Source organism: Vigna radiata, chromosome 9 (genome assembly GCF_000741045.1).
Source record: "Vigna radiata var. radiata cultivar VC1973A chromosome 9, Vradiata_ver6, whole genome shotgun sequence".
Taxonomy (NCBI): domain Eukaryota; kingdom Viridiplantae; phylum Streptophyta; class Magnoliopsida; order Fabales; family Fabaceae; genus Vigna; species Vigna radiata.
In genome coordinates, this window is record NC_028359.1 from 20118315 (window position 1) to 20141120 (window position 22806).

The 22806-nt window shown below is 34.5% G+C and overlaps 2 protein-coding genes and 1 long non-coding RNA gene across 4 annotated transcripts; 2 read left to right on the forward strand and 1 right to left on the reverse strand.

Annotated features, from left to right (window-relative positions):
- The first annotated feature begins 8028 nt into the window (after positions 1-8028).
- On the forward strand, positions 8029-10535 carry LOC111242540. The gene is made up of 3 exons (XR_002669681.1): positions 8029-8493; positions 8584-8646; positions 10316-10535. It is a non-coding gene; the product is annotated as an uncharacterized LOC111242540 (long non-coding RNA).
- Positions 10536-12858: 2323 nt separating this feature from the next.
- LOC106774090 (LIMR family protein At5g01460) lies at positions 12859-18710 on the forward strand. The gene is made up of 14 exons (XM_014660923.2): positions 12859-13433; positions 13554-13639; positions 14860-14972; positions 15084-15194; positions 15502-15600; positions 15692-15814; positions 16018-16080; positions 16164-16228; positions 16675-16784; positions 16901-17015; positions 17119-17184; positions 17586-17696; positions 18069-18135; positions 18230-18710. Exons 1-14 carry the CDS (start codon positions 13084-13086, stop codon positions 18275-18277), a joined length of 1527 nt encoding a protein of 508 aa, XP_014516409.1. The 5' UTR covers positions 12859-13083; the 3' UTR covers positions 18278-18710.
- A 360-nt stretch (positions 18711-19070) lies between these two features.
- Positions 19071-22561, reverse strand: LOC106774091 (GDSL esterase/lipase CPRD49). Of its 2 annotated transcripts, none has more exons than XM_014660924.2 (6): positions 22352-22561; positions 21504-21581; positions 20880-21071; positions 20725-20801; positions 20207-20356; positions 19071-19944 (listed from the first exon to the last, which is right to left on the reverse strand). In XM_014660924.2, exons 1-6 carry the CDS (start codon positions 22460-22462, stop codon positions 19806-19808), a joined length of 747 nt encoding a protein of 248 aa, XP_014516410.1. In that variant the 5' UTR covers positions 22463-22561; the 3' UTR covers positions 19071-19805. The 2 variants fall into 2 exon arrangements, with proteins under 2 accessions (XP_014516410.1, XP_014516411.1); XM_014660925.2 differs by having other exon boundaries at positions 19073-19944; positions 20931-21071; positions 22352-22559.
- Positions 22562-22806: the final 245 nt, after the last annotated feature.

Genomic DNA, 22806 nt, shown 5'->3' on the forward strand with positions numbered 1-22806 from the left:
ATATAATTTTAGAAATTAATTTTGTAAAGATAACTTTTATTTTAGAACTATAAATAAAATATAAAATTATATAAAATCAAACTTTAATTTTTTTTTAAATAATTAACATTTTGTTTAATAATTTTAGAAATTCTCATTCATAGATTTTAAACTATGATTTTGCTATCCATTTCATCATAAAGAAATAATTAAGTACAATTAAACACCCGCTCTCCTGAATGTATTTTTTTTACTGTGTGTCTGGCTTACTGTTTAGGACAATTATTTTTCATATCTTATTGGTAATATGATTTTTGGTGATAAAGTTTACTTGTCAGTAGGTATCAAACAAGAAAAGGCTAAGGGTTTGATGATAATGGGATCGCTCCCGGTTCGGTTCCTAACCTTTATCCACCATCCCTCAAGCATATGAAGTTGTCATGGAGGATGGAAAGTTTTTCTACAAGCAATCAGGAGAACTCCTAACACCATTGCAACATACGAGATCAATTTGATTCAAACTAAGAGACAATGATCAAGTACAAGATAAAGAATCCTTTAATTTGCTTTGTTCTTATTGTAATTATTAGTATTAGAAACATCCAGACTTTAGTTATCACTATGTTTGAGTAATCAGATATTTGAATTTTATAGTATGTGAACTTTATGTGTGAAATTATTAATCTGAGTTTCTTGGGTTTTGTGGCAATATGGAAAAACTTGATTGCACTTTCCTTGGGTGGGTGCTTGTTATTTAGTCAAAGATGAAGTTTCATCGTATTAAAGTTATATGTATTGGATGCGTGAGGTCACCTAATTTTTTTTTATAAAATTCCAAAGTTACATACGGATAAATCCGTATATAAATTATATACGGATAAATCCGTATATAATTTTAGCTACGACAGTATTATATACGGATTTATCCATATATAATTTTAGCTACGACAGTATTATATACGGATTTTTGTCCGTATATAATCCGTATATAATCAAGTATTATATACGGATTTTGGGCTTTATATACGGATTTTGGCTGTATATAATTCAATTTTTTCTTGTAGTGTATGTTTTATAATATTTTGCTCTAGTCACACAAGACAGGATGTTAATTTCTGAATTATATATGCTTAATAGTTTTCATTTTTTCATAGGTGAAAAGGATAGCCGCCCAGGAAAGGTAGAGGCTTGATGATACACCATACGTACTTTCTCATGGTGGTTATGCGTTATTAGAGAAAATGATTAGAAAATGTCGAGCTGAGGAGTTAGGTCTTGAGTCACCTGATTTAACACCTCCACCAGCTAGACATGAATTGTGGAAGGTTGCACGGACAAAGTCCAATGGCCAGTTTACATCCCAGTCTGCTCAGGAGATATGCCATAGAATTGAAAGTGGAAACTTTTAACTAATTACAATAGTTCATAAAAAATTATGTAACTTTGTTTATTATGATATGTAGGATGAGTTGGTTGAACAAGAGACTGAAGGCACATTTGTGCCAGAAGTTAGGAAGGACATCCTAGTAACAGCCACAAGTCAGTCAGACCGTCCAGGTCGTGTGCGTGCTGTTGGAGGAGCTACTGGATTGAGGGACTACTTTGGCCCTAAACCAAGAAGCACACAAGCCGTGACTCTGAAATTGGTTACTAGCATCACAGAACAGTTGCAAGTCCAAGTACGAGAGTAAATGGAAGAACGCTTAAGAACGCTCGAAAGAGAACTTGCGATGATCAGACTACAACAACAGCAGCAGTCACAGCAGGAGGATGCCCCTACAGATGATCCTACTGCACCTCCTACGAGCACCAAAGACTCATGCTCTAATGTAAATCGTACAAATATCAATGTTTAGTATGAGTTTTTGGTTGATGAGGATCCTCCGCGCGTAGTGGCCACCGGAGTACAGCTTGCAGGAGGCCAGACCATTCATGGTGCTCCTTTATTGCCCACTAACGCGCGGGTAAGGATTAATGATGTTAGAGACACCCAGGCTCGAGTGCCAGTGCCGATAGATGAAATCCAATTCGTGGGGGAGACCTTAGGCACATTTATAGCTTGGCCTAAGGCCTTGATTGTTCCATATTTTGGCCCACCAGCGGTATTGTACTCTTATTTTTATTATCTTAAATCATCAAGTTATAATTAACTAATTCCTAACTTCTGTAAATGTGACTTCTGTTAACACTCTGGCAAGTGTACCAGATCGTTTCAAGTAATATAATTGGTAAACCCAATATCGTTCTTCCCAAAGGACTCGAAGGCCTTATCGTTTGTGCAAATTGAAATCGTAAGACTTGTAAAGAAAAAGTAATTGGTTTGGATGCAAGAAATAACAAATAAACATGCAAATGCAATTGATTCAATTGACGAGAAAAAGACTATGGATGAATGGAGTTGTTGGGGGTTTACAAGTTCATCTTATCCACTCTTTCTTATATACTCCTCTTATTTAATTCGCTTTGTTATCTAATTGTCATGCAAACTTTCTTAGTCTACCCTTAACCCGATCCCTCGGCGAAAAGAGCCTATTACTAATTACCGGCTTGCTATCCCTAGCCTCCCCTAGTAATTAATAATGCATTATAAATAGAAGCAAAAACAATTGATCGTCCTACCCCCCTATCCCTAGGTGTTATTGCTTAATCAAGGAATTTCCCACCAGTTCATGATAGTATTGTAGGTTCCCGTATCAATAAAGACAAACAACTATTATCGAATGAGTTAAACGATAAAAGCATTAAGCGTAGATGAGAAACCCAACAATTGATAATCAAAGCATACGACACGCATATAAATAAATAAGAGTTTCAATAAAAGAGAGTTTCAAAAGATTACATTGTTCCCCAACAACAAAAGGGTTTAGTTCACCATTATCATGGTGAAACTAGATAAAAATCATGGAAGAATGGAAAAGCAAACCCTAGATTGGATAAAAAGGAGCCTAAGCATCCAAGAGATCTTCTCCAAGGAGTGAAAACTAGGTCTGGTCGCCCCTTTCTGTCAAAAGAATGATTTTGAATTCGCAATAGGGCTATTTATAGTTGAGGAGCGTCACAAAAAACAGGCTTAAGCCCAGCAGACAACCGCCCGACGTCATACTTATGCCGCCCGGCGGTGAGTTCCACCGCCCGGCAGTTTGCCCCTTGTCGCAAAACCGCCCAGCGTCGTCGCCTGGGTGTCAAACAATGGCTTCTCCTCGCATTTGGCCGCCCAGCGGTGGATTTTGGCGCTGAGCGGTTCCTAGACTCTTCTTTTCTTCATTTTTCTTCCTCTTTCTTGAGTCTAAGACCTTCATCTTCAATCCCATTCTTCACTTTCATCAAAAATGCTACAAAACAATGCAAAACAAGCATAATATCGCTAAAAACAACTTTTGACTCTCGACTGACTCAATTTATGTGTTTTGCTTTATTTTAAGCTCATTCTAAGTCTTAAAGGGTGTAATTTGGTCTCGAATGACATATGAAAATAATTGTTTTTCAACTGTTAACAACTTGCAGGTCTACCGACCAGAGAAACAAGCAATAGCTCAACCCGAGGCTCGTGTGCAAGCAGTAGATGATGATCCTCTATCCATATTGATGTTAGGATTACCTCAGTTGAAAAAACAATTGGTAGTGGTGCCGTGGGAGTTAAGAACGTTTGGCGTCGAGTTCCATATTCCATTGTATATTGAATTTAATTATGCATTTGAGCTGATTGGTATAGATAGAATGTTGAACATTTCATGCATACAACTGTGGTGCATGTAAGTGTTTTATTTGTTATTTTCCAATTTGTATATTATTAGTATTATTACATTTTAATAAATATACTTAACTTTATTCTTATAGGTACATGGACACCGTCGTAGTGGAATCAAGTCGAGGGTCAATTTACGGCTTTCTTGAACCTCAGACCACCCAACCATCTAGAAACACATTAGATTCCATAAAATCATATATGCAAACATGGATGACCGAGTCTAAGAGAGAGATATATATGGCGCCATACATTGATGCGTATGTTTTCCCAATATTGTCAACTTTTATCAAATTTTAATCAATAAACTTACTAGTTGTTGGTACATGATAGGGGCCATTGGCAACTCATGGTGATCATTCAAAAAAAAGCACAAGTTGTATGGTTTTGTTCTCTTCATAGGAAGATGAAACTGGAGTTGAGGTCCTTGATACAAACGTAAGAATTACATTCATCATTATCAATTCATTATGATATTAATATATTAACTTATGTTTCAAATTTGTTTAGAGTTCTGACTAGGACCAGAGGACAACAAATTGATATTATATATCCTAAGGTTGGAATTCGTTGATCTTTAACCTTTAATTTTCGTAGTCAATTTTAAATTGTTACATTTGACTAAGTTCTTTCACATGTTTAGTGTAATAAGCAGAATGATTCCTCGTCATGTGCCTACTACATCATGTCATGGATCAAGGCAATCGTCCGAGCAGAAATCAGAGGAGATTAGACTGAGGTAGAAATTTACATTTGAAAATCTTACAAATATCAATAAACTTTTGACATTAAAATGAATATAATTGTAAAGTTTCCTTCCTTGATTTTGCAACAATTTAACGATACCTCTCCATTGTCAAATGAAGTAATAAATACGATAAGAGAGGAATTGATGAATGGATGTATACTGTCAATAGATTAATTAGAATAGATGAATGGAAAAGTGGGATCTTTTAAGTTTTGACAATAGCCTGAATTGATGATAGCATGGTTTAAATTAATTAATTTTATGCATTTAGGAATTGGAAAACTGGTTTCTGTATTTCAGGTTTGGTTAAATGAGCTAAAAAAAACGAAATTTAATAAAAAAACACTGATGGTAACGTCAAATTATACATTGTCCGACGTTAATATATGTATCTTAACATCCATCAAGGCGATGAGTGACGTTAATATATGCAATGGATAACGATGATAATGAAATGTTGGGCGAGGGACTCTACGGCTTAACGATAGTAACGTCGACTTTATACATGTTGAACGTCAACCTTACATCATTCACCTTTTAACTAACGTCAAATGTTCCTTAAATTTAAATATTTATTCAAAAATTGACGTCATATTTCCACTTCGACGTGAATATTATTTCAAATATCTTCTACGCCGCCGTCAACATTACGTCAGTTCCCCCAATCATTGGACGAAAAACCTTTCTTTAAAAATAAATATTTATTCAAATATTGGACATCAAGCTCTATTCTGAACGACGTACCTTAATGTCGATCTACATAATAAACGTTAGCTTTATGTCAATTACATCTACATTCGACATAAAGGTGTTCGATTAACGTCACCCGATATTATTCGACGTAAATTAATGTCACAGGCTATAACGTCACTAGCAAATGCATCGTTGAAGGCCAAAAATAAACGACGTAATAGGCTGTTTTTGTATTAGTGAACTTCATAAAAACTAAAATGTTATTGGAATTATAAATCATGTGACACATGTAAAAAAATAGACCCACTTTACAAGTATCAAATAATAACATTTAACGTTTAAGTAATTTATTCTACAAATACAAAACACATTACACAAATTTTTCACTCAACTTTTATATCATATTCAATCAAGTTTTATTTCTAATCTCCTACATCATTATTATTGTAATATAATCGGTATTCTGGATACCATTGAACCCCAACCCTGCTACCAACATGTCTCTTTACACTTCAAGATCTTACGTCTATACGAATAATCATAATTGGTCATCCTAGCACTAGTAAAAAAACAGTCTTTTAACACGCCTAATACGCCTCGATTTTCACAAAACCGAAGAATATTAAAATGCGGTGGCATTTTTGTAATTAAGACGAACTAATACACCTCGGTTCAGTGGGAACCGAAGCCTATGCACTCAACTGCCTCAGTTATTTACGAAGTCGAAGCATAAAACCCTCTACGACAAAGCCCTACTGCTTTAGTCTTCTACGAACCGATGCATTGGACATTTATGTTTTGGTTTGCCTTCTAACTGAGGCATATAGGTTATTTTGAATTCGTGCATATAGGTTATCTCTCTCTCTAGACTTTCCTCCCACATCTTCATTCACGGTTTCTCGAGGTTTTTCTTTATGCAAACCCTATTCTTCATCTCTGTTAGAATTCTTCATCTTTCGTCCAATTTGTTCCCATTTTCGTTGTTTGAACCATTGAATATCTTCATCCCTACCAATTAAATGTCTTCCTCCACTGATTTCACTGATTAGTTATTTCCTTCTTCATTTTCCACCGATTGGAACTTCCTTTATCGATTATTTCCCCTTTTTCATGTTCGTGCAACAGAGGCGACCTGCAGCGGTGACTGTGACAGCGAGATCCTTTAGAGCTTGCGACAGTGGTGGCGTGTCCGCTGCTTTAGTCTCGCGGCAAAGGAGGTTGGAGATATGTTCTTGGCAACGACAACCTTTCTCCATGGATCAAATCGCGAAGGTGTTTCGTGGATTTGCATGCGGTGTTTGTCGCCACCAAAGGATGGCAGATCTGGTTCGCATGGGCGAATTTCGTTTAGTTCTGGGGTTTGTCATTTTGGGGCTTAAGGTCTTGGTGGAAAAGGTTGAAGAGGGTATTACGGACGTGGACGTCACATGATTTGAGCTGGGGTTCGAAGGAGGTAGAGAAAGGTTCGTTTTTGGAGGCGAAAAAGGACTTTCTGCAACATAGCTCCGAGAGGGCAAATGGGTGGAAAAGGGCTTTAAGGGCGATGGTGGCGATGGATGGAGGTTTGTGGGCAATGGCGGGGTTGTTGTTGTTGTTGTTAGAGTCGAGGAGGGCGAGGTGTTCGTAGAGGCAGAAGGGACAGAAGCCACCAATGAAGGCTTCGTCGAGGTGATGGGGGCAGGAGGTGAAAGGACAGTGGGCCTGCGACGATTGGGGGATTCATCACCGAAAGTGGGGAAAAGATATTTGAGCTTTGGTTATGAAGAATGAAGTGAAGAAGAAGAGTGAGTATTGAGTTGATAGAGGGCGTAAGATATTTGAGCTTTGGGTTCCCCTAAACAGGAGCATTATGGCTGCGTTGTCGACCTGTTTGGTCGTTGTGGGCACATGAGGGAGGATCTTGACTTGATTACAAGCATGTCATTGAATCCAATTGTTGCTTTGTGGGGTGCATTGCTCAGTGCTTGTCGTACTCATGGTGACAGGGAAATTGTAGAAATTGCTGCTAAAGAGTTGGTTGGTCTTGAACCATGGAACTCAAGAAATTAGGTGTTGTTGTCAAATGTTTATAGAAGAACGAAAATGGGATTAAGTCGAGAAAGTCAGGTTGTTAATGCGAGCAGGCGGTGTCAATAAAGTTTCGGGGCAGAATGCAACTGGATAGTTGCAATAAATAACTGTGGAGTGATGACAGAGAAAAGAGGAGAGAGAGTGAGAGAGTGATGTGATGATAGTGAGAGGTTGATGGCATTGTTTGGTTCCCAAGGACAACGAGAAAACAAAAGTGGCGTGGCGTGAGAAAAAATTTAAGGTTTATACTATGTGTAGGAATGTAAAATAAAATAATAATAATTGTTATGTTCTGATAACACTAAAAAAGTAAAAAAAAAAAAAATAACACTCTCTACTACCTCGATTCCATTTGAACCGAGGAAAAAACATACACCTTACTACCTCGATTACATTTGAACTAAGGCAAAAACATACACCTTTATGCCTCAGTTTAGAACCGAGGTAAAAAGTGGTAGACTTTTTGCTTCGTCTATATATGCCTCAGTTGTGGAGCTACTACGAATAGGCAAAAATAACTGTTATCGTTTCCTTTTTCTACACTAATGCACTAAAAAAATTGTTATATTGTAAAGGTTATTTTATAGAGGTTAAAAAACCCTCCGCAAATTAACTTTATTTAAAATAGTTAAATGGGTTCTCTTTAGTTTTGATTGTTTTCTTAAGAGGTCTATGACCTCCATAAATTAAATACACTTTTTATTATTTCATTTTCTCTTGACTCAAAATTTTCAAAACCTAAATTCCCTCCTACGCTCTCACATTCCCACCTTTCTGAAAAATTTTTCAAACCTAAAGCTTTTCTGAAAAATTTCCCAAACCTAACTCACATTTTTTTTCCAACATTTCACTCCTTTCCCCCCTTCTCTATTTCGTACGAGCATTTTTCCCTTTTCATCTTCACACAAACCTTTGTCAAACCTAAGTTCACGAAACTTCTGAATATCTTTCCCACATTTTTCACCTTTCTTCTTCGGGCTAGCTATTTTATCGTTCCTTCTTGGTTCGTCTGTCTCCTCATTTCAGCGTGGTCCTTTAGGTCATCATCTTCCTTAGCCCATTATCGTTCGTAGTCTTCGTTCTCAATTCATCGGTGGTTTCCGTCGCCGTTACAGTGGTCTCTGTTGCCATTCACTTTCGCCACTGTTGTGGTCTCGGTTGCCCTGGCCGTTGCGGTGGCCATTTCGTCGTCAACGGTCGTGATTGCCCTAGTCGTTGCGGTTGTCTTCTGCCCCTAACATTCATCAGGGTCTTCGAGGTATTTTTTTTTTATTTTGATTATTCCCTGCAAAAGTTTTTTTCCTTTGAGCATTATCTGAGAATTTGTTGGCATTCCTACCTGGGAAAGCTAATATAGGTTAGGAACTCAGGCCAGCTTTCCTGGACCAGGATTTTCGCGGTGGATGGAGAAGTAAGTTTCTATTATAACATCAGTAATTTCTGGGTGGATTTTTTCCTAATTTTCCCATTGTCACTTACTTGATTTTATATGCTTTTAATTTCAATTCATTGGATAACCTTATTATTAGGCAATGAAATCATAGGATTATACAATTTGTTGAAAAAAGGCATGATAATAACCTTTTTTTGTATCACAGGATTGTTAGTTACTCGTTGGATTTTTTCAGGCCATTTACCTTTTAGTAATTTATATGAATCATTAATATTTCTTTCATGGACTTTTTCTATCTTTTATATGGTTCTTTGCTTAAAAAAAAAAAAAAATTACTATTTCAATACCATAATAACACCAAGTATTCTTTTTACCCAAGGCTTTGCTACTTCGGGTCTTTTAACCTTTTATCTGTTGCTAAGTTAGAACTTAGAGTATTGGTATGGAATAATAGAATCACTATTTAATTGTCTAAAGCCTTTAGTTCAATTATTATAATTTGTTTGTTAATGTTCTTTACAATATTATTATATTTTCCATTATATATTTAGTTATGCTATTTACCAATCGATTGAATGCACCCTAGTAATTAAAAAAAGGCGCACCTATGCATGCTGAGATTGCATTTTGGTGTTAATTAGGTCATGTCTACAACACTTGGATACTAAAAGAATTAATAAACAATGCAAGCAACAAAAGAACTATATTACTGAAGAAACTGACTTCGGAAAGAATCTACTTACGCTTTATATTTTCTTAATATAAGATTCTGAGTTTTAAACTTAAGACAAGAAAGAACAATAAAAACATAAGAATTAGCAGAAGAATAATTTAGGTCATATAATGTAGCTAGAGAATAGGCAGAGAAGGAGTTAAAGTAAACTAGAAAATAATTTATCCCAAGGAGTTAGTACACAAGGATAAAACTTATTATTCTTTAAGTTATTGTGTTAGTGACATATTTGACTCTACCGAAGATTTGGGGTTGTTCTTATTTATTAAAAATAGTGTATATGTGTACTGCATTTTATTATTTCTTTTACATTTTTGTACCATACAATCTACTTTCTTTTCTTCTAATGTCTTAGTTTTTCTGATTCTTTGAAAATTTAGAGTTTAAATCATTCATTCAATCTTATTTTGGAATGAATACCTTTACTCTACAGGTGCATAAGTTATATCATTGTTGACTTTGTTACTTGTATGTTATGTATCAACATTTTACTTTTGCATTTATGTGCACATTGTTTGATCAATTGTTCATGCCAGGGGTTACTGAATTTGTTGCATTAAACATGATGAATTTGCCAGCTTGCCAACTATTGTTTGAAAAGGTTCCATTGCCATCATAGGTTTGGTAATTCATTTAATTTTAAGAAGGCACATAGTCTGGGAATTTCTAAATATCAGTGAACTTGTAAATAATCAAACACCAGTGAACTTCTAAATATTTGTAGGTGAATTTCCTCTATTAGACGTGCATGCTAGATACTCAAACATTAGGGAATAATCCTTATAATATACATCCTTCGAAGTCAAGCACTTATATTGCATCAACAATGATTAATACTGACTTTGGAAACATTGATATTTGTTTAATTATGGTTTTGGATTTGTGCTTACAGAGATTTTAAATTAGCATGTGTTTCAATCTTAAATATATCTTTTTATTTGAAATTGTTACCAGAATGGATGAAGGCAGGGAACCTATGAAGAAAGTTGCCAATTAATCAAAGTAAGATCAATCGTGGAATGATTCAAGTTGCCATTTTTTCCACTTGAAGATAGAGAGAGGCCACATAATATGTTGTTGCATATTACACAATTTTTGAACTCTGAAGATTTTGTCTTAGCTTATGTTCTTGTTAAGTCTAGTTAAATTTCTTTAAACATTATGTATATTTTTTTTTATATTTGTATTGTAATAGTCAATAAATGTATTTTATCTTAAATCATTAATAAAATTAATTTTGATTAACTTTTTTGTATTTTACAATATATTTTATTTATTTCTTATTATAAAAAATAGATTGCATTAAATTAAGAATTATGAATGTAGATGGATAATTATAAATAAAGGAGGTTTCAAACCTCTTAAAAATAATAGTCACTAATACAAGAGGTTAAAGCCCTTCATAAAAAAACTTCCATAATATAAATTTGATAGGAGGGGTTGGATACCAGAGGTCATTAAAAACCTTCGCAAATTAATAGTTACGATTCTAATCGTAGGAGTTTGAAAAACCTCTGGAAATTAATTTGCAGAAAGTAAAAATATCTGCAAAATGGAAAATAAATATCCACTAAATAACAATTTTTTTTTGTAGTACGTAGAAATGTAATGTGAGCAAATTTTGAATCATGTAACTAAAAGGTATAGTTAAGAGTTGGTATAGGAATGAATTATGAAGCCACGTGCGTTTAATTTCCTCAATCAATTGTCTATGTCAATTTCAAGACAATCTTTTACTACTCTCATTTTCCTATGCTTACAAATTTATTTGTCAATTTTGTATTTATGTCTTTGGAACTATCCATAGAACATTAATCACATTTTCATCATATTATATATTAATTATCTTTTTTGTAATAATATATTCCTTTAATTAAATTATGTATCATTGTATATCATCTCAATCCCACTATTGTACATTATTATACAACCAAAACTCAACAATTAATTCATACATATAGGAGTCAAAAATTTACCGCAACATAATTATTACATTTCAAACTTTCCCATATTAACAAAAAAAAAAAAGAGATAATATAATTTATAATCATTTAAATCATAATTGTTGGCAATGAAACTTCATCAGAGGGTAAAATGTAAATTTTCATGTAAAGGATCCAATAATTTATAAAACTTTAGTTATCTAACTTAGAGTTTTCAAAACTCAGATGCAGTTATCATTCAGAAAATTCATAAGTCATCATCTTATAGATGATTAACATGTTGACAAATTCATTATAGAAGTTGTTGCATACAAGGTATTTTCCATCAAGTTCTCCTTCTTTATGCAATTGCCTCAAACATCATAGTAGCTTATGAGAACAAAAACATGAAGTTCTCAAATAAAAAAGAGCTTGCATAAGAATCCTTAAATATATGTAAAAAAATGTAAAAGGAATCCTTTAATACAAAAGCTTATTCTAGGGTAGAATAATAATAATAAGGGTTAAATATGCTTTTAATCTCTCAACTAACAAACGATTTTAGTTTGAGTCCTTTTTTCAAACTCTGGTACACTTTGATCCTTGTCCTTAAGAAAACTATAATTTTTCGTCCTCCAAAACAAATACCGTTAAAATTAGGTTGAGCTGGTTAACATCTAACCACGTATGTGATGATATGTTTCATTCTAACATTTGCCACGTTGGCATTTTTCAATGCAAACTCACAACAGTAGTTTATTAGCTTGAATCTCATTGTTCCTAACATTACATAAACCTTCTTCATCAATTCATCGCTATTTTAAAACCCTAAAACATACAAATATTCATGGCCGCTCCCACTAGAGAAACCCTAATTTGTGCCTTTTTGTTGACGGCATTGAAGAGGATAATGGAGATGAATAAGAGAGGGAGAGAAGTTTCATGGTCTGAAGATGTAAGAAGAAAGGATTGACACGATTTTGAAGAAAAGAAAAATGATTTGACACATCGTTAATCACTTTAGCTAAAATTTAACGTCATTGTTTTTTGAGAACTAAAAATTTAAGTTTCTTAAGAAGATGATGAAAATGAATAACACTTTGCAATATGAATGAAACTCAAAAACGCTTTATACTGGAATAACTAAAAACAAATTTAACTTTATTTTTATAATTATTTTAAAAAATATAAAATATCTTATTTTAAAATATATATATATATATATATATATATATATATATATATAAAAGGAAAAAAACTTATAATAAATTGAATTTTCTTTGTAAGAGTCAAGTAATGAAGAGATACTATTTATTTCCGATACCTATCCCTAAGTTTGAAGATCAATTTGACATAAGTTAATTAAAAAAAAAATAATTGTAACATATTTTCGTAAACTAAACTAAAAATTTCTTTTAGAAAAACTCAAATCGTAAATTTTACAGAGTTATACCAAGATTTATCCAACCAAAAGATCATAGAGTCATTTATTAACTACAATAACCTAAAAAAGAACAAAAAAAAATGTTAGTACCAAAAATGTTCAGAACCTACCTCGACTAGTTAGTACAGCCTGGTCTGAACTTTCGAAACTGTCTCTTCTCACATCCAACAAATAAGCCTTGGAAATTACGCCAACACCCTTGCCCTCTTCCTACCATTCCTCTCCAATAGAGGCAAAACAGTATTTCCACATTCCCGACCCAACAGAACCAAGTAACCAAAACCTTCCCTCATTCCCAATTTCTCTTCAGATCCGATTAAGCCCTAACCCTAGCTCCCAAATCGCGTTCAGCGAGAATGGGAGACTTCAACCTGGCGCTGGTGATCGTGGCGATCGTGGTGTGCGTTATCGTATTCCTCGTCAACGTATACCTCCTCGTCAATTACCAGCACCCCGATGACATTAACCAGGCCTACTTCCCCAAATTTGTCGTCGTTTTGGGTCTCTCCGTCGCTGCCATCTCCATCCTCATGCTTCCCGCCGACGTTGCTAACCGTCAGGCCTGTCGGCACGCGATCTACAATGGCGCGTGCAATCTCACGCTCCCCATGAAGGACCTCTGGCTCGCGGTGTACATCCTCGACGCGATCCTCGTCTTCTTCGTCATCCCCTTCGCCATGTTCTACTACGAAGGCGACCAGGACAAGTAAGTACGTTTTGCTTTAATTCAAATTTTAAACTTTTAAACTTTTCGTGATTTATTGAAAAAATTAAAAATTTGTTTGATTTGAGGAAACGCAATGCGTTTTGTTTTTTTTGTGTGTAGGAGTGTTGGTAAGCGGATTAAGAGCGCGTTGTGTTGGATGGTGACCACTGCGATTGTGTGCGCTCTTATTTTGGGGATTTTGTATGGTACGTTCTCGCAGTTTTGTTGGTTGTTGTTTTATTTCAGTTGTACCTTCTTTTTAAATCTGTTCTGAACGAGGTAGGGGTAAGATGGTAATTTCCTGTGTGATTTGAAGGTATAGTGTTTGGTTTTTGTTGCTTTCTTGTGGTAGCCGGTGTTGGGTGGGTTTGTTTGGTTGGGTGAGGGTTATATGATAGTGAATGGAAATGTTGTTTGAGTGGCGATATATAATTACTGTATAAACCATACATCTTCTCAATTCCTATTATTTCTGTCTCTGTCTTTGTACCTTATCCCATACTCACATTTATTTACTGTTGGGGGTCCATAGATTATTTTCCATGTTTTTCTGGATGGTTCAATGGGTGTGAGCAGTGGGATGAAGATTTGGAAGTTGAGAGTGGAATTTGCAGAGTTGATATGCGTTAATGTGGGCGGATTTTTTTTTGTTTCATGCTGGTGATCTCTCATTCGTAGGCATAGAAATCCATTGGTTGTGGCGCTGCTGCTTTCCTTGTGAAGCTATACACTATATGTCCATCTTGTAAATTGTACAAGTCCTACGTTAAGGAAATGACAAATGGTGGGTTTTCGTGCTGTTTATTACTTTGTTCTTTGGGGCCTGAGGGGTTGAGATTACCGAAGATATCAGTTGGTGAAGTTCCTTTGCTGTATGAAACCATGTTTAAGGATTATTTGGTAAGGAAAAGTTGTTCGTTGTGGATTAATGGTTGGATTAAGGTTGGGTTTTGAGCTATTATAGGCTGGGTTGGGATTCTGTGTCGAAGAACAGAAAATTCACATCAAATGGGATGTGAGAGTAGCTTCTGTCATATATGAATTTGATGTGAGTTATGAACACGTTGCCAAATACACAATAAGAGGGCAGGAATTTGATTCTGGCTGCATCCATTCTTCATAAATCATAATTAAATATGATTTCAACCTGTTATCTGTGTTTCAAGCCCAAAGGGCTCTTTTATGAAGATGTGTGTTATGAATATAAGACCATTCTTGATCCTCACAAATCCATGTTGCAACTTGCAAGGTATTAATTTCACCTATGCACCAAATACCACCCTCTGAAATTCATTATATGAGTGGAAGATTTGTTGCTAAGTGTAAAATCTGTTTTTTCATTTTTAAAAATCCACAATTAATTTAACATTTTTATATCCACTTTTGCTTCATATGAGTATTGACCTGCATCTGACTGATGTATTAGGACTTATTGGAAAGGTGGACTTTACTGTTAGGCATCTCTCTTCTTCCACAAACTCATTTCCTAGCACATGGGAGTTCAGCAGTAGTCAACAATGTATTGGAAACACGCATCAGGTCTGTTGCTTCTCTCTCTCTGACCAAAAGTCCATATTTTTTCTCTCTTGAAAGTAATTTTTATTTTTGCCTGTGCTCATTCTGATTTTTTCCCCTTTGTCTGAAAAACAGTGTTCTGCATACACTGCCAGTCCTTCATCAGAGAAAACCTGGACCATGCGTACCACCTTTCCGGAATATGTTGTTGCTCTGGCCACTATAGTTGGATCTGTGCTTTTTGCTGTAAGTTAATCCTATCTCATATGCTGCCTTGGTAGTTTATGGATTTATGAGCAAAATATATCTTTTTTTTTTCTTTTCAAATGATCATACATTCTTTCAATTATCATATTTTTTTCTTGTGAAAGTGTGTATGAATTAGGATATTGGGCTAGTTGACTCCCTAAAAATTTTAATCTGATCCTATAAATTGCACACAAGCAGAAGCAACTGCTTATAATGACTGTGGTAATGCCTTGCATCCAAGGTCACAAGTAAGTTTATTTCCTATTACTGATGTTAACAATTGATTTCTCACCATTCAATCCAGATATTTGGTGGTGTTGGTATTGCATGTCTTCCATTGGGACTTATATTTTCTTTCATTCGGCGTCCAAAGGCTGTTATCACTCGTTCACAGTATATCAAGGTGCTATATCCTTTTAGAGCTGGAAACTACTAAATGTTGATTGAATATGCTGTATTATATTTATCGTGTGGTTTGTTGGTTATGGTTGTAGGAAGCTACTGAATTGGGCAAAAAAGCAAAAGATCTGAAGAAAGCAGCTGAGTCACTTCGTCAGGAAGAAAAAGGTGGTTCAAAGGGTAGGAAATTTCGTAAAAATGTGAAATCAGTGGAAAAGGTAAACTAATATTAGTGCTTTAGTGGTACTTTATATTTCCAACATCGTGTTAAGTATTTTATGTGTACCATTGTTCACATGGACTGCCATATATTAATTTGATGTATGCTTTTCTAGTGGCTGCTCAAAGTTGTCTATAGTTTATGATTAATTTGTTTATGTGTTTATGTTCTTAAACTTACCTATCTTGCATAATTTGCCAGGAGTTGCTTCAATTAGAAGAAGATGTCAAGCTTCTTGAAGAGATGTACCCACAAGGAGAAAAGGTGAGTTCCTTGTACATACTAGACTTCTAGGCATATACAATGTGCTATAGTTCCCCCCACTTACTGATCCTGTATGAATGCAGGCTGAGGCAACATGGGCACTAACAGTTCTAGGGTATCTGGCAAAACTTGTTTTGGGAATTTTAGGGTAAGCAATGNCATATAAGGATTGAGTTACTTGGAATGCTGGATACACTAAACTGTCTGTGATGATTTTCAGAAGGTTCTCTCCTGATAACTTTCATAAAGATGGATAGATAAATAGATTAAATGGTTTATTTTCATTACTAAAAATTGATTGAATTTAAATTAATGAAGGAATGACTGATAAGAAGTGTAAGTAAAATTATATTTGGTTATAGAATATATAATTTAACTAGGAGAAAATAATGATATTTTAGAGAAAATAGAAAAAATTAGTTGAATTGAAGTGCTACTAGACGTATAGGAGTGGCAATAGACACCCCTTCGATGGGGGCAGTGAATACAGCTGCATAACTATTGCTGGGATATTATTACTCTTGCTATCTTAATCTAAAACAGGTTTTATGACTTCCATGTATCATCTAACTTAAGATTTGAAAACTGTGCCAGGTTAATCGTTTCTGTGGCGTGGGTTGGTCATATCATTATCTATCTATTAGTTGATCCTCCTCTTTCTTCTTTCTTGAATGAAGTTTTCATCAAGCTGGATGATATCTGGGGTATGTCGGAATACGCTTACCTTAATGTTTTTGATTACCATAAGTTATAGAGTTTAGATACATTATATTATAATTTCCATTCTGTTATTCTTCATGATGTCTTCTTCTTCCATTAGGCCTTCTTGGTACAGCTGCATTTGCATTCTTCTGCTTCTACCTTCTTCTTGCTGTGATTGCTGGAGCCATGGTGCTTGGGCTGAGACTAGTTTTCATTACTATTCATCCAATGAAGTAATTAAACTTTGTAGTCTATTATACCATTTCACATTGATTTTAATTTGTATTGGTCACATACTAGGACTTGTTGATTATTATGTGAACTTATCTTTGGCAGGTGGGGAGCTACTCTCATGAACTCTTTTCTGTTCAATGTGGGCCTTATTCTTCTTTCTTCCATTAGGTCAGTATAGCCTTTAGGATGCCTTTTCAAATGTATATTATGTATAGAAGTTTACTTCTATTATGGTTGATTCATAGGTTCAACATTTGTGTTTAGTTTTTATTTTGTAGCTTTATAAATTTTAAAATTATGAATTTCATCCTTCTTTGATTTCATATGGTAGGAAGGGATAGTTTAACTAGATAGCGTCATTGAAAGTGGTCTTACTTTCTGGCTTTGATTTTTCTGTTCAAAAGTTTAAAAGGAGCAGGAATATTTCTCTGTTGTGCCAGTTATTTTGTGTTTAAGGAAGTTATTTATGGACAGAGTACCAAATAGGGTTCTCTACATAGAAAAATTGTTGTGCTGTCATGATATTCTGTGATGACATTGCTGAAAGTTCAGTTGTTTTACCTTTTCAGTGTGATCCAGTTCTGCTCCACAGCATTTGCCTACTATGCTCAAGCAACTGCTGCACAGGAAATTTTTGGCCACACCTTGGAGTCTCTTCGGGGAATTAAATATTTGTATAAGTGAGTCAAGCTGGATATTTTTCTCCCCCTTTATCCTCTGATTGGGTGAACAAAGAACCTTATGTTGTTAGATTGCAAATTTTGACCATTTACTGGGATTGTCCCAGCTTGTCCTTCTAACTTCCCTAAATATCTTCTACTGATGATTCTATTAGTATTTCATGCGCTCAAAATGTGAAAAACATAATAAATCAGCTGGTCCTATATTGGCATGAATGAGATAAATTATTGAGAACTAAAGACGGGTAGTTAGGGGATTATATTTTACTATTAACCGCAGATATTTAACAGAGGAGGTTTGCATGTATTATTTGTTCTAGCAGTTTTAATACCTTACTATTATAACTAACCCATGCATTTTTCATATCACAGATACAATGTCTTCCAGATCGCGTTTGTTGCATTGGCTGGGTTAACTTTTGTATATTATGCTGCCTTTGTAAGTTTAACTCTGGAGTTGTTTTTTTTTCTTTTATTTTGTGTGTCAATGAATTTTGCTGATCCAGAAGAGGTTTTGAATTTGGAAATGTCAGGGATGGAGAAGAAAGAAGCCCAGTGGCAGGTTCCAATTGTCTACATGAGGGTAGTGGTTTATTGCGTGGAAGAATGTTTTCTAAAGGTAGCCTTCGGGAATTCTTATCGCAAAATCTCATTTGAAGTGGCTTTTATTTGGATGTGCATTGGCCTAGTTTTGTTTTTCCTTGAAGATTATAGAGTTGGCTGATGCGCATCCGAATAGAATCATTTTTCTGAGGTGTAATCATTGGGTGGGTGCTTGCGATACCACTTAGCTTTTTTATTCTTTCTCCACCCTTGTATGTATGATTCCTTGGTTTGATTTATGCAAACACATTCTTCTGATTATGTAACTGTAACCGAATATACCATGAGCACAAGAGACTACTGGGTTTTTCGTAACCCTTTAATGTATAATGCAACTGTTCCCAAAAACAAATTGTACTAGTCAATGTTTTAATGTTTGTTTCTCTGTAACGTAGATATCCTATTCCTATACCAACAGGATGTTGGGTTTTTGTGGAAAGGGACTTTCGGATCTATACCAGCAAATCAATACATAGTTTTATTCTAAAAATATCATGATTTGGGACGCAAGAAAAAAGATGTACAAGCACAAACCCATATGATGCTAACGTGTATAAATCAAACTCTACTTGTACATTTAAAAAAGTCAGCGCTGATTTTAATGTCACCAAGTGTAATCCAAAAATACTTTCGTGACATTTCTATGCAAAATAACTAGACACCATTACTTGATATTGCTTGATGATTACATTGCTCATAAACTTACATCTAACTACCTGAATAAAAATTAATCTAACTACCTGAATAAAAATTAATGCAACAGGATTTAAAAGGTATCAAATATGCATCTCGAGCTACAATTCTGTCGACATAATAGTGTTCATTGTCAGAAAAACATTGACGCGATTAGTTTGATTAAAAAATCTTGTGAACATAAAAGTCGACGAAACGACAATGATTTGAATTTTGTTGGTAGCGCTATCTGTATTTGTTGTTCATAGGTAAATATAGTTTGCCAAATTATTTTACACATTCAGCTTAATGTGTTTCCTTTTATATTTTGCAAAGATTAAAGAAATTGTACGCATTTTCAATGCAGTTATTTGTGCCACCAATGGAAAGCTGGCGAAGCTCCTTAATGCATGTGCACAAATTGCAAAGCCTTTTCTCTAAAACTTCATATTTCCCATTAAAAATAAGGCATGGCCTGGGATCAGTAATAAATAAAAAGCGTTACCTATCAGCGATCTTGAATGACAATATACATATTACAGTCTATTTAATTTCATGTCAGATATGATTTTCAGAAGCTAACGGTCGTAGTTTCTTTTCGTATGCGATTTTATTTCTATTTTCAAAAGTGCTTTTAACATGCTACAATATGCTTTAAGAACAACATATTTCTTTAAGCACCTATAAAAAGTATAAAACCATTCCACTTTAAGATTCAAATTATGGGTTTTTCTGTTGCTTGAAAATGCAGAATAATTCTACTCCAATTGAGAATTTCCTTGGAAGTTCCCGTTAGAGACATTTATAATACTCTTTCTATCAGCACAATTTGGATCATAAAGGGAAATCTTCTGCAAACTCTGTTGGCATTGAGTTCCAGTGCAAACTAGGTTCCCAGTCTGCTTCTCTGAGGACCTTAAATATCTCTTTTGCCACTATTTTGTTTCCCTCATGTGACAAATGAATTCCATCCCTATCAAACAACACCCCAATCAAATGACTCAATTGTAATTTGTAGATTTATATTTTTCTTTTAAAAATATTCTTTGACACACTTAAATATTTTACCTTCATTTTACACTACTTTTATTTTTTTTTCTTTTTTCTTGAAAAAATATTCTTTATCAAATAAATATAATAATGTGTCGTGATATCATATTGCTCTTTTTCTCTATATACATAAAATAGATAAAATAGAAAGGGAGAGAGTGAGAGTAATTGAAATATAAACTCACGTGAAGCAAACATCTAGCCAGTCATGCCTTTGCTGGAGTGCAGACCAGAGATCAATGGCTTTCACATTCATCTCACGGCACAGCTCCAAACATGCTTCTGAGTATAATCGACAGGATTCATTTGTCCTTTTTAATGGCCCCAGTAGATCACTGCTTCAAGTTCAACCATTAATGTTTGTGATTGAAACTATATTTTCAATAAAATCAGGCAGCAAGAATGTCAAAACTTTTGGAGTCCTCCATCCTCAAAATTTATCATGTGCCAGCATACTGATTCAGATATTGTTGGTACAAAGCGAAAGGTGCCACTATTCAAGCTTTGTCTAAATCTTTAAAACCAATTTATAAGACCCTTTGGCGAGGGTAAAAGTTCGACCTATAAATAAGTTGGTCTACTATGTAATCATATAGCAGAGAGAAAAGTACAGGCGTCATAAAAAAGTAGAAGTGCAGGAATTACTTAGCCTCAAGATAATGCAACATTATAATGAATAACCATAATCAATTGGAATGAGAACCTGAGCATTTCATGCATTTGCACCTCATTGATGGGAGGGGAACTGAGAAATATTAAGCGAGTCTTCTTTGAAAGGCTCTGACAACCATCGGTAAAATTTCATTGTAATAAACGTGGATGCAAAGAGTACTATCAATACCAATAAATAAATAATACCTGATGTGTGGAAAAAGAAAGGAAACTTGTGTTGTTGTGTAAAAAGTTTACCATTAGATGGATAGCAATCTTCCTCATATTTTCAATGTATTCTTGGAGAGGTACATGAGGACTATGGGCTGTTGGATGTGGATGCATAGAATCATTGCCACCAAAGTACACAATTACCAACGATGGTTGATCAGTGGCATCCTGATTTGGAGGTGACAGAACAAAAAAGTGATTTCCTTTAAGTCAGTCTGAGCAAGAATCAAGTAACCAAACAGTGCAAAAATGAATCTAAAGATTATGGGTGTCCGTGTGTACATTGTTAAGAATTCAAATATTAAAAATTTTACATTGAATAAAAATGAAAATATTGACTGTCATATAAAGAAAGGTTCCCAAACTCTGAAATTTAGAGTTTTGTGTTGAAGATGTTATCATGTATTTTAAATGGACAATTCATATCTCAAATATATAGTATATAGGATAAGTTAATTAGCTAGCTGTAGTTCCATATTTACTAACCACTCCAATTAAAATAAACGCATGTTATTATTTGTCAAGAAAGTATGATATATTGAAGTTGATGAAACGGTGAGATTCAGAATCAACACAGGAATTAGAACACACTCTCAATACCTTGGGAAATATTTTATCCAGAGCTTGCAGAGCACGTCTTGTATTCCAACCGCAATATCCTCTCAAAATTACATCTGCCTATGTCAAGTCAATCTGTGATAAGTTAAACTCATTTTCCATCTTAATGCTTCACTCACAAAAATTAAATACAAATATAAATTGACTGCTATATTTTAGAATATTTAGACACTTTAAATGCATGTGTTATTAAACCACTTTCAAACATAGGATGTCTATTATCTATATATTATATCTATGTAAGTTGTGCAAACTGTAGCGTTGACACACTCAACAATGATTCTGTATATTCTTTCTGGTCACATCAGTATTTTTGTTATGGTATCAATTTTAGTTCTATATCCTCATTCTGTGCTTATATGGAGAAGACAAATCTCATCCAATTCCATGCTACAGGACCACCACTAAGTCACTTTTTTCCTCCATGATTGACATCTTATTTTTGATTCTCCACAAGAAAACGACCAGCCATAATTTCCATATATCCATTCATCGAATCAGAATTAGTAAACAGGACCTAAATTTTCCCAAAAGAGACTATTGGGTGAAGTCCTGTTCCCAAAGATTAGAAACTCAAGAAGAAATTTGTACAAAAATAAACAGACAAAACAATTCTTAACATGAAAAATTAAAGCACAACGAGCTTTACCCTCTTGAGAATAATTCACCACAACAAAAAGCGAGTGAGTAACCTTATATCAGAAAGACCAAGATTGTGAAAATCAAAGTGCATGCACCAAAACCAAAAAGAAATAAAACACGCAGCATTAACATGAATATATATGGAACCATGATGCATGAAGAAGAACAAGAGGCAACATATCAAGTACCTTGCGAGCATACAAGTTGGCAAGGGTAGCTCCCCAACCTTCACAACTATAACTCAGCTCAACTATGGATGAACCAAACAACACAAATTGAGGCCTCACTGGTCCTACCATTTCTCACAATATATATCAATAATTCACTCTCACGTCAATATTTATAGATGTGGATTTGCTTTCTTTGCCCTGCTGCCTTCTCTTGTCATTGGCACAGCACGTTCTGTAGATAACGATATGAAAGTTACGTCCTACTTTTGGAATTTTGATCAATCACATAAATCAGATCAAATAACTTAACACATGATATTTCAAGTACTTTTCGTTTTCCAATCAAAATTAATATTTTTCGTTTATAATAAGACAAATTCATGTATGTTTTAATTCTTTGACATGTTACTAAATTTTTACAACTGCTTTTTCTATATTTTTAGATTGTATTTACATATTACTTTTACAAGAAA

Coding starts and splice junctions, on each gene's coding strand:
- LOC106774090 (XM_014660923.2), top strand. CDS start 13,084: ATGGGAGACTTCAACCTGGCGCTGGTGATCGTGGCGATCGTGGTGTGC. Junction 13,434..13,553: donor TACGAAGGCGACCAGGACAA/GTAAGTACGTTT, acceptor TTTTGTGTGTAG/GAGTGTTGGTAAGCGGATTA. Junction 17,016..17,118: donor ATTACTATTCATCCAATGAA/GTAATTAAACTT, acceptor TATCTTTGGCAG/GTGGGGAGCTACTCTCATGA.
- LOC106774091 (XM_014660924.2), bottom strand. CDS start 22,462: ATGGTAGGACCAGTGAGGCCTCAATTTGTGTTGTTTGGTTCATCCATA. Junction 20,802..20,879: donor TTTCTTTTTCCACACATCAG/GTATTATTTATT, acceptor GATGGTTGTCAG/AGCCTTTCAAAGAAGACTCG. Junction 20,357..20,724: donor CAAATGCATGAAATGCTCAG/GTTCTCATTCCA, acceptor AACTTGAAGCAG/TGATCTACTGGGGCCATTAA.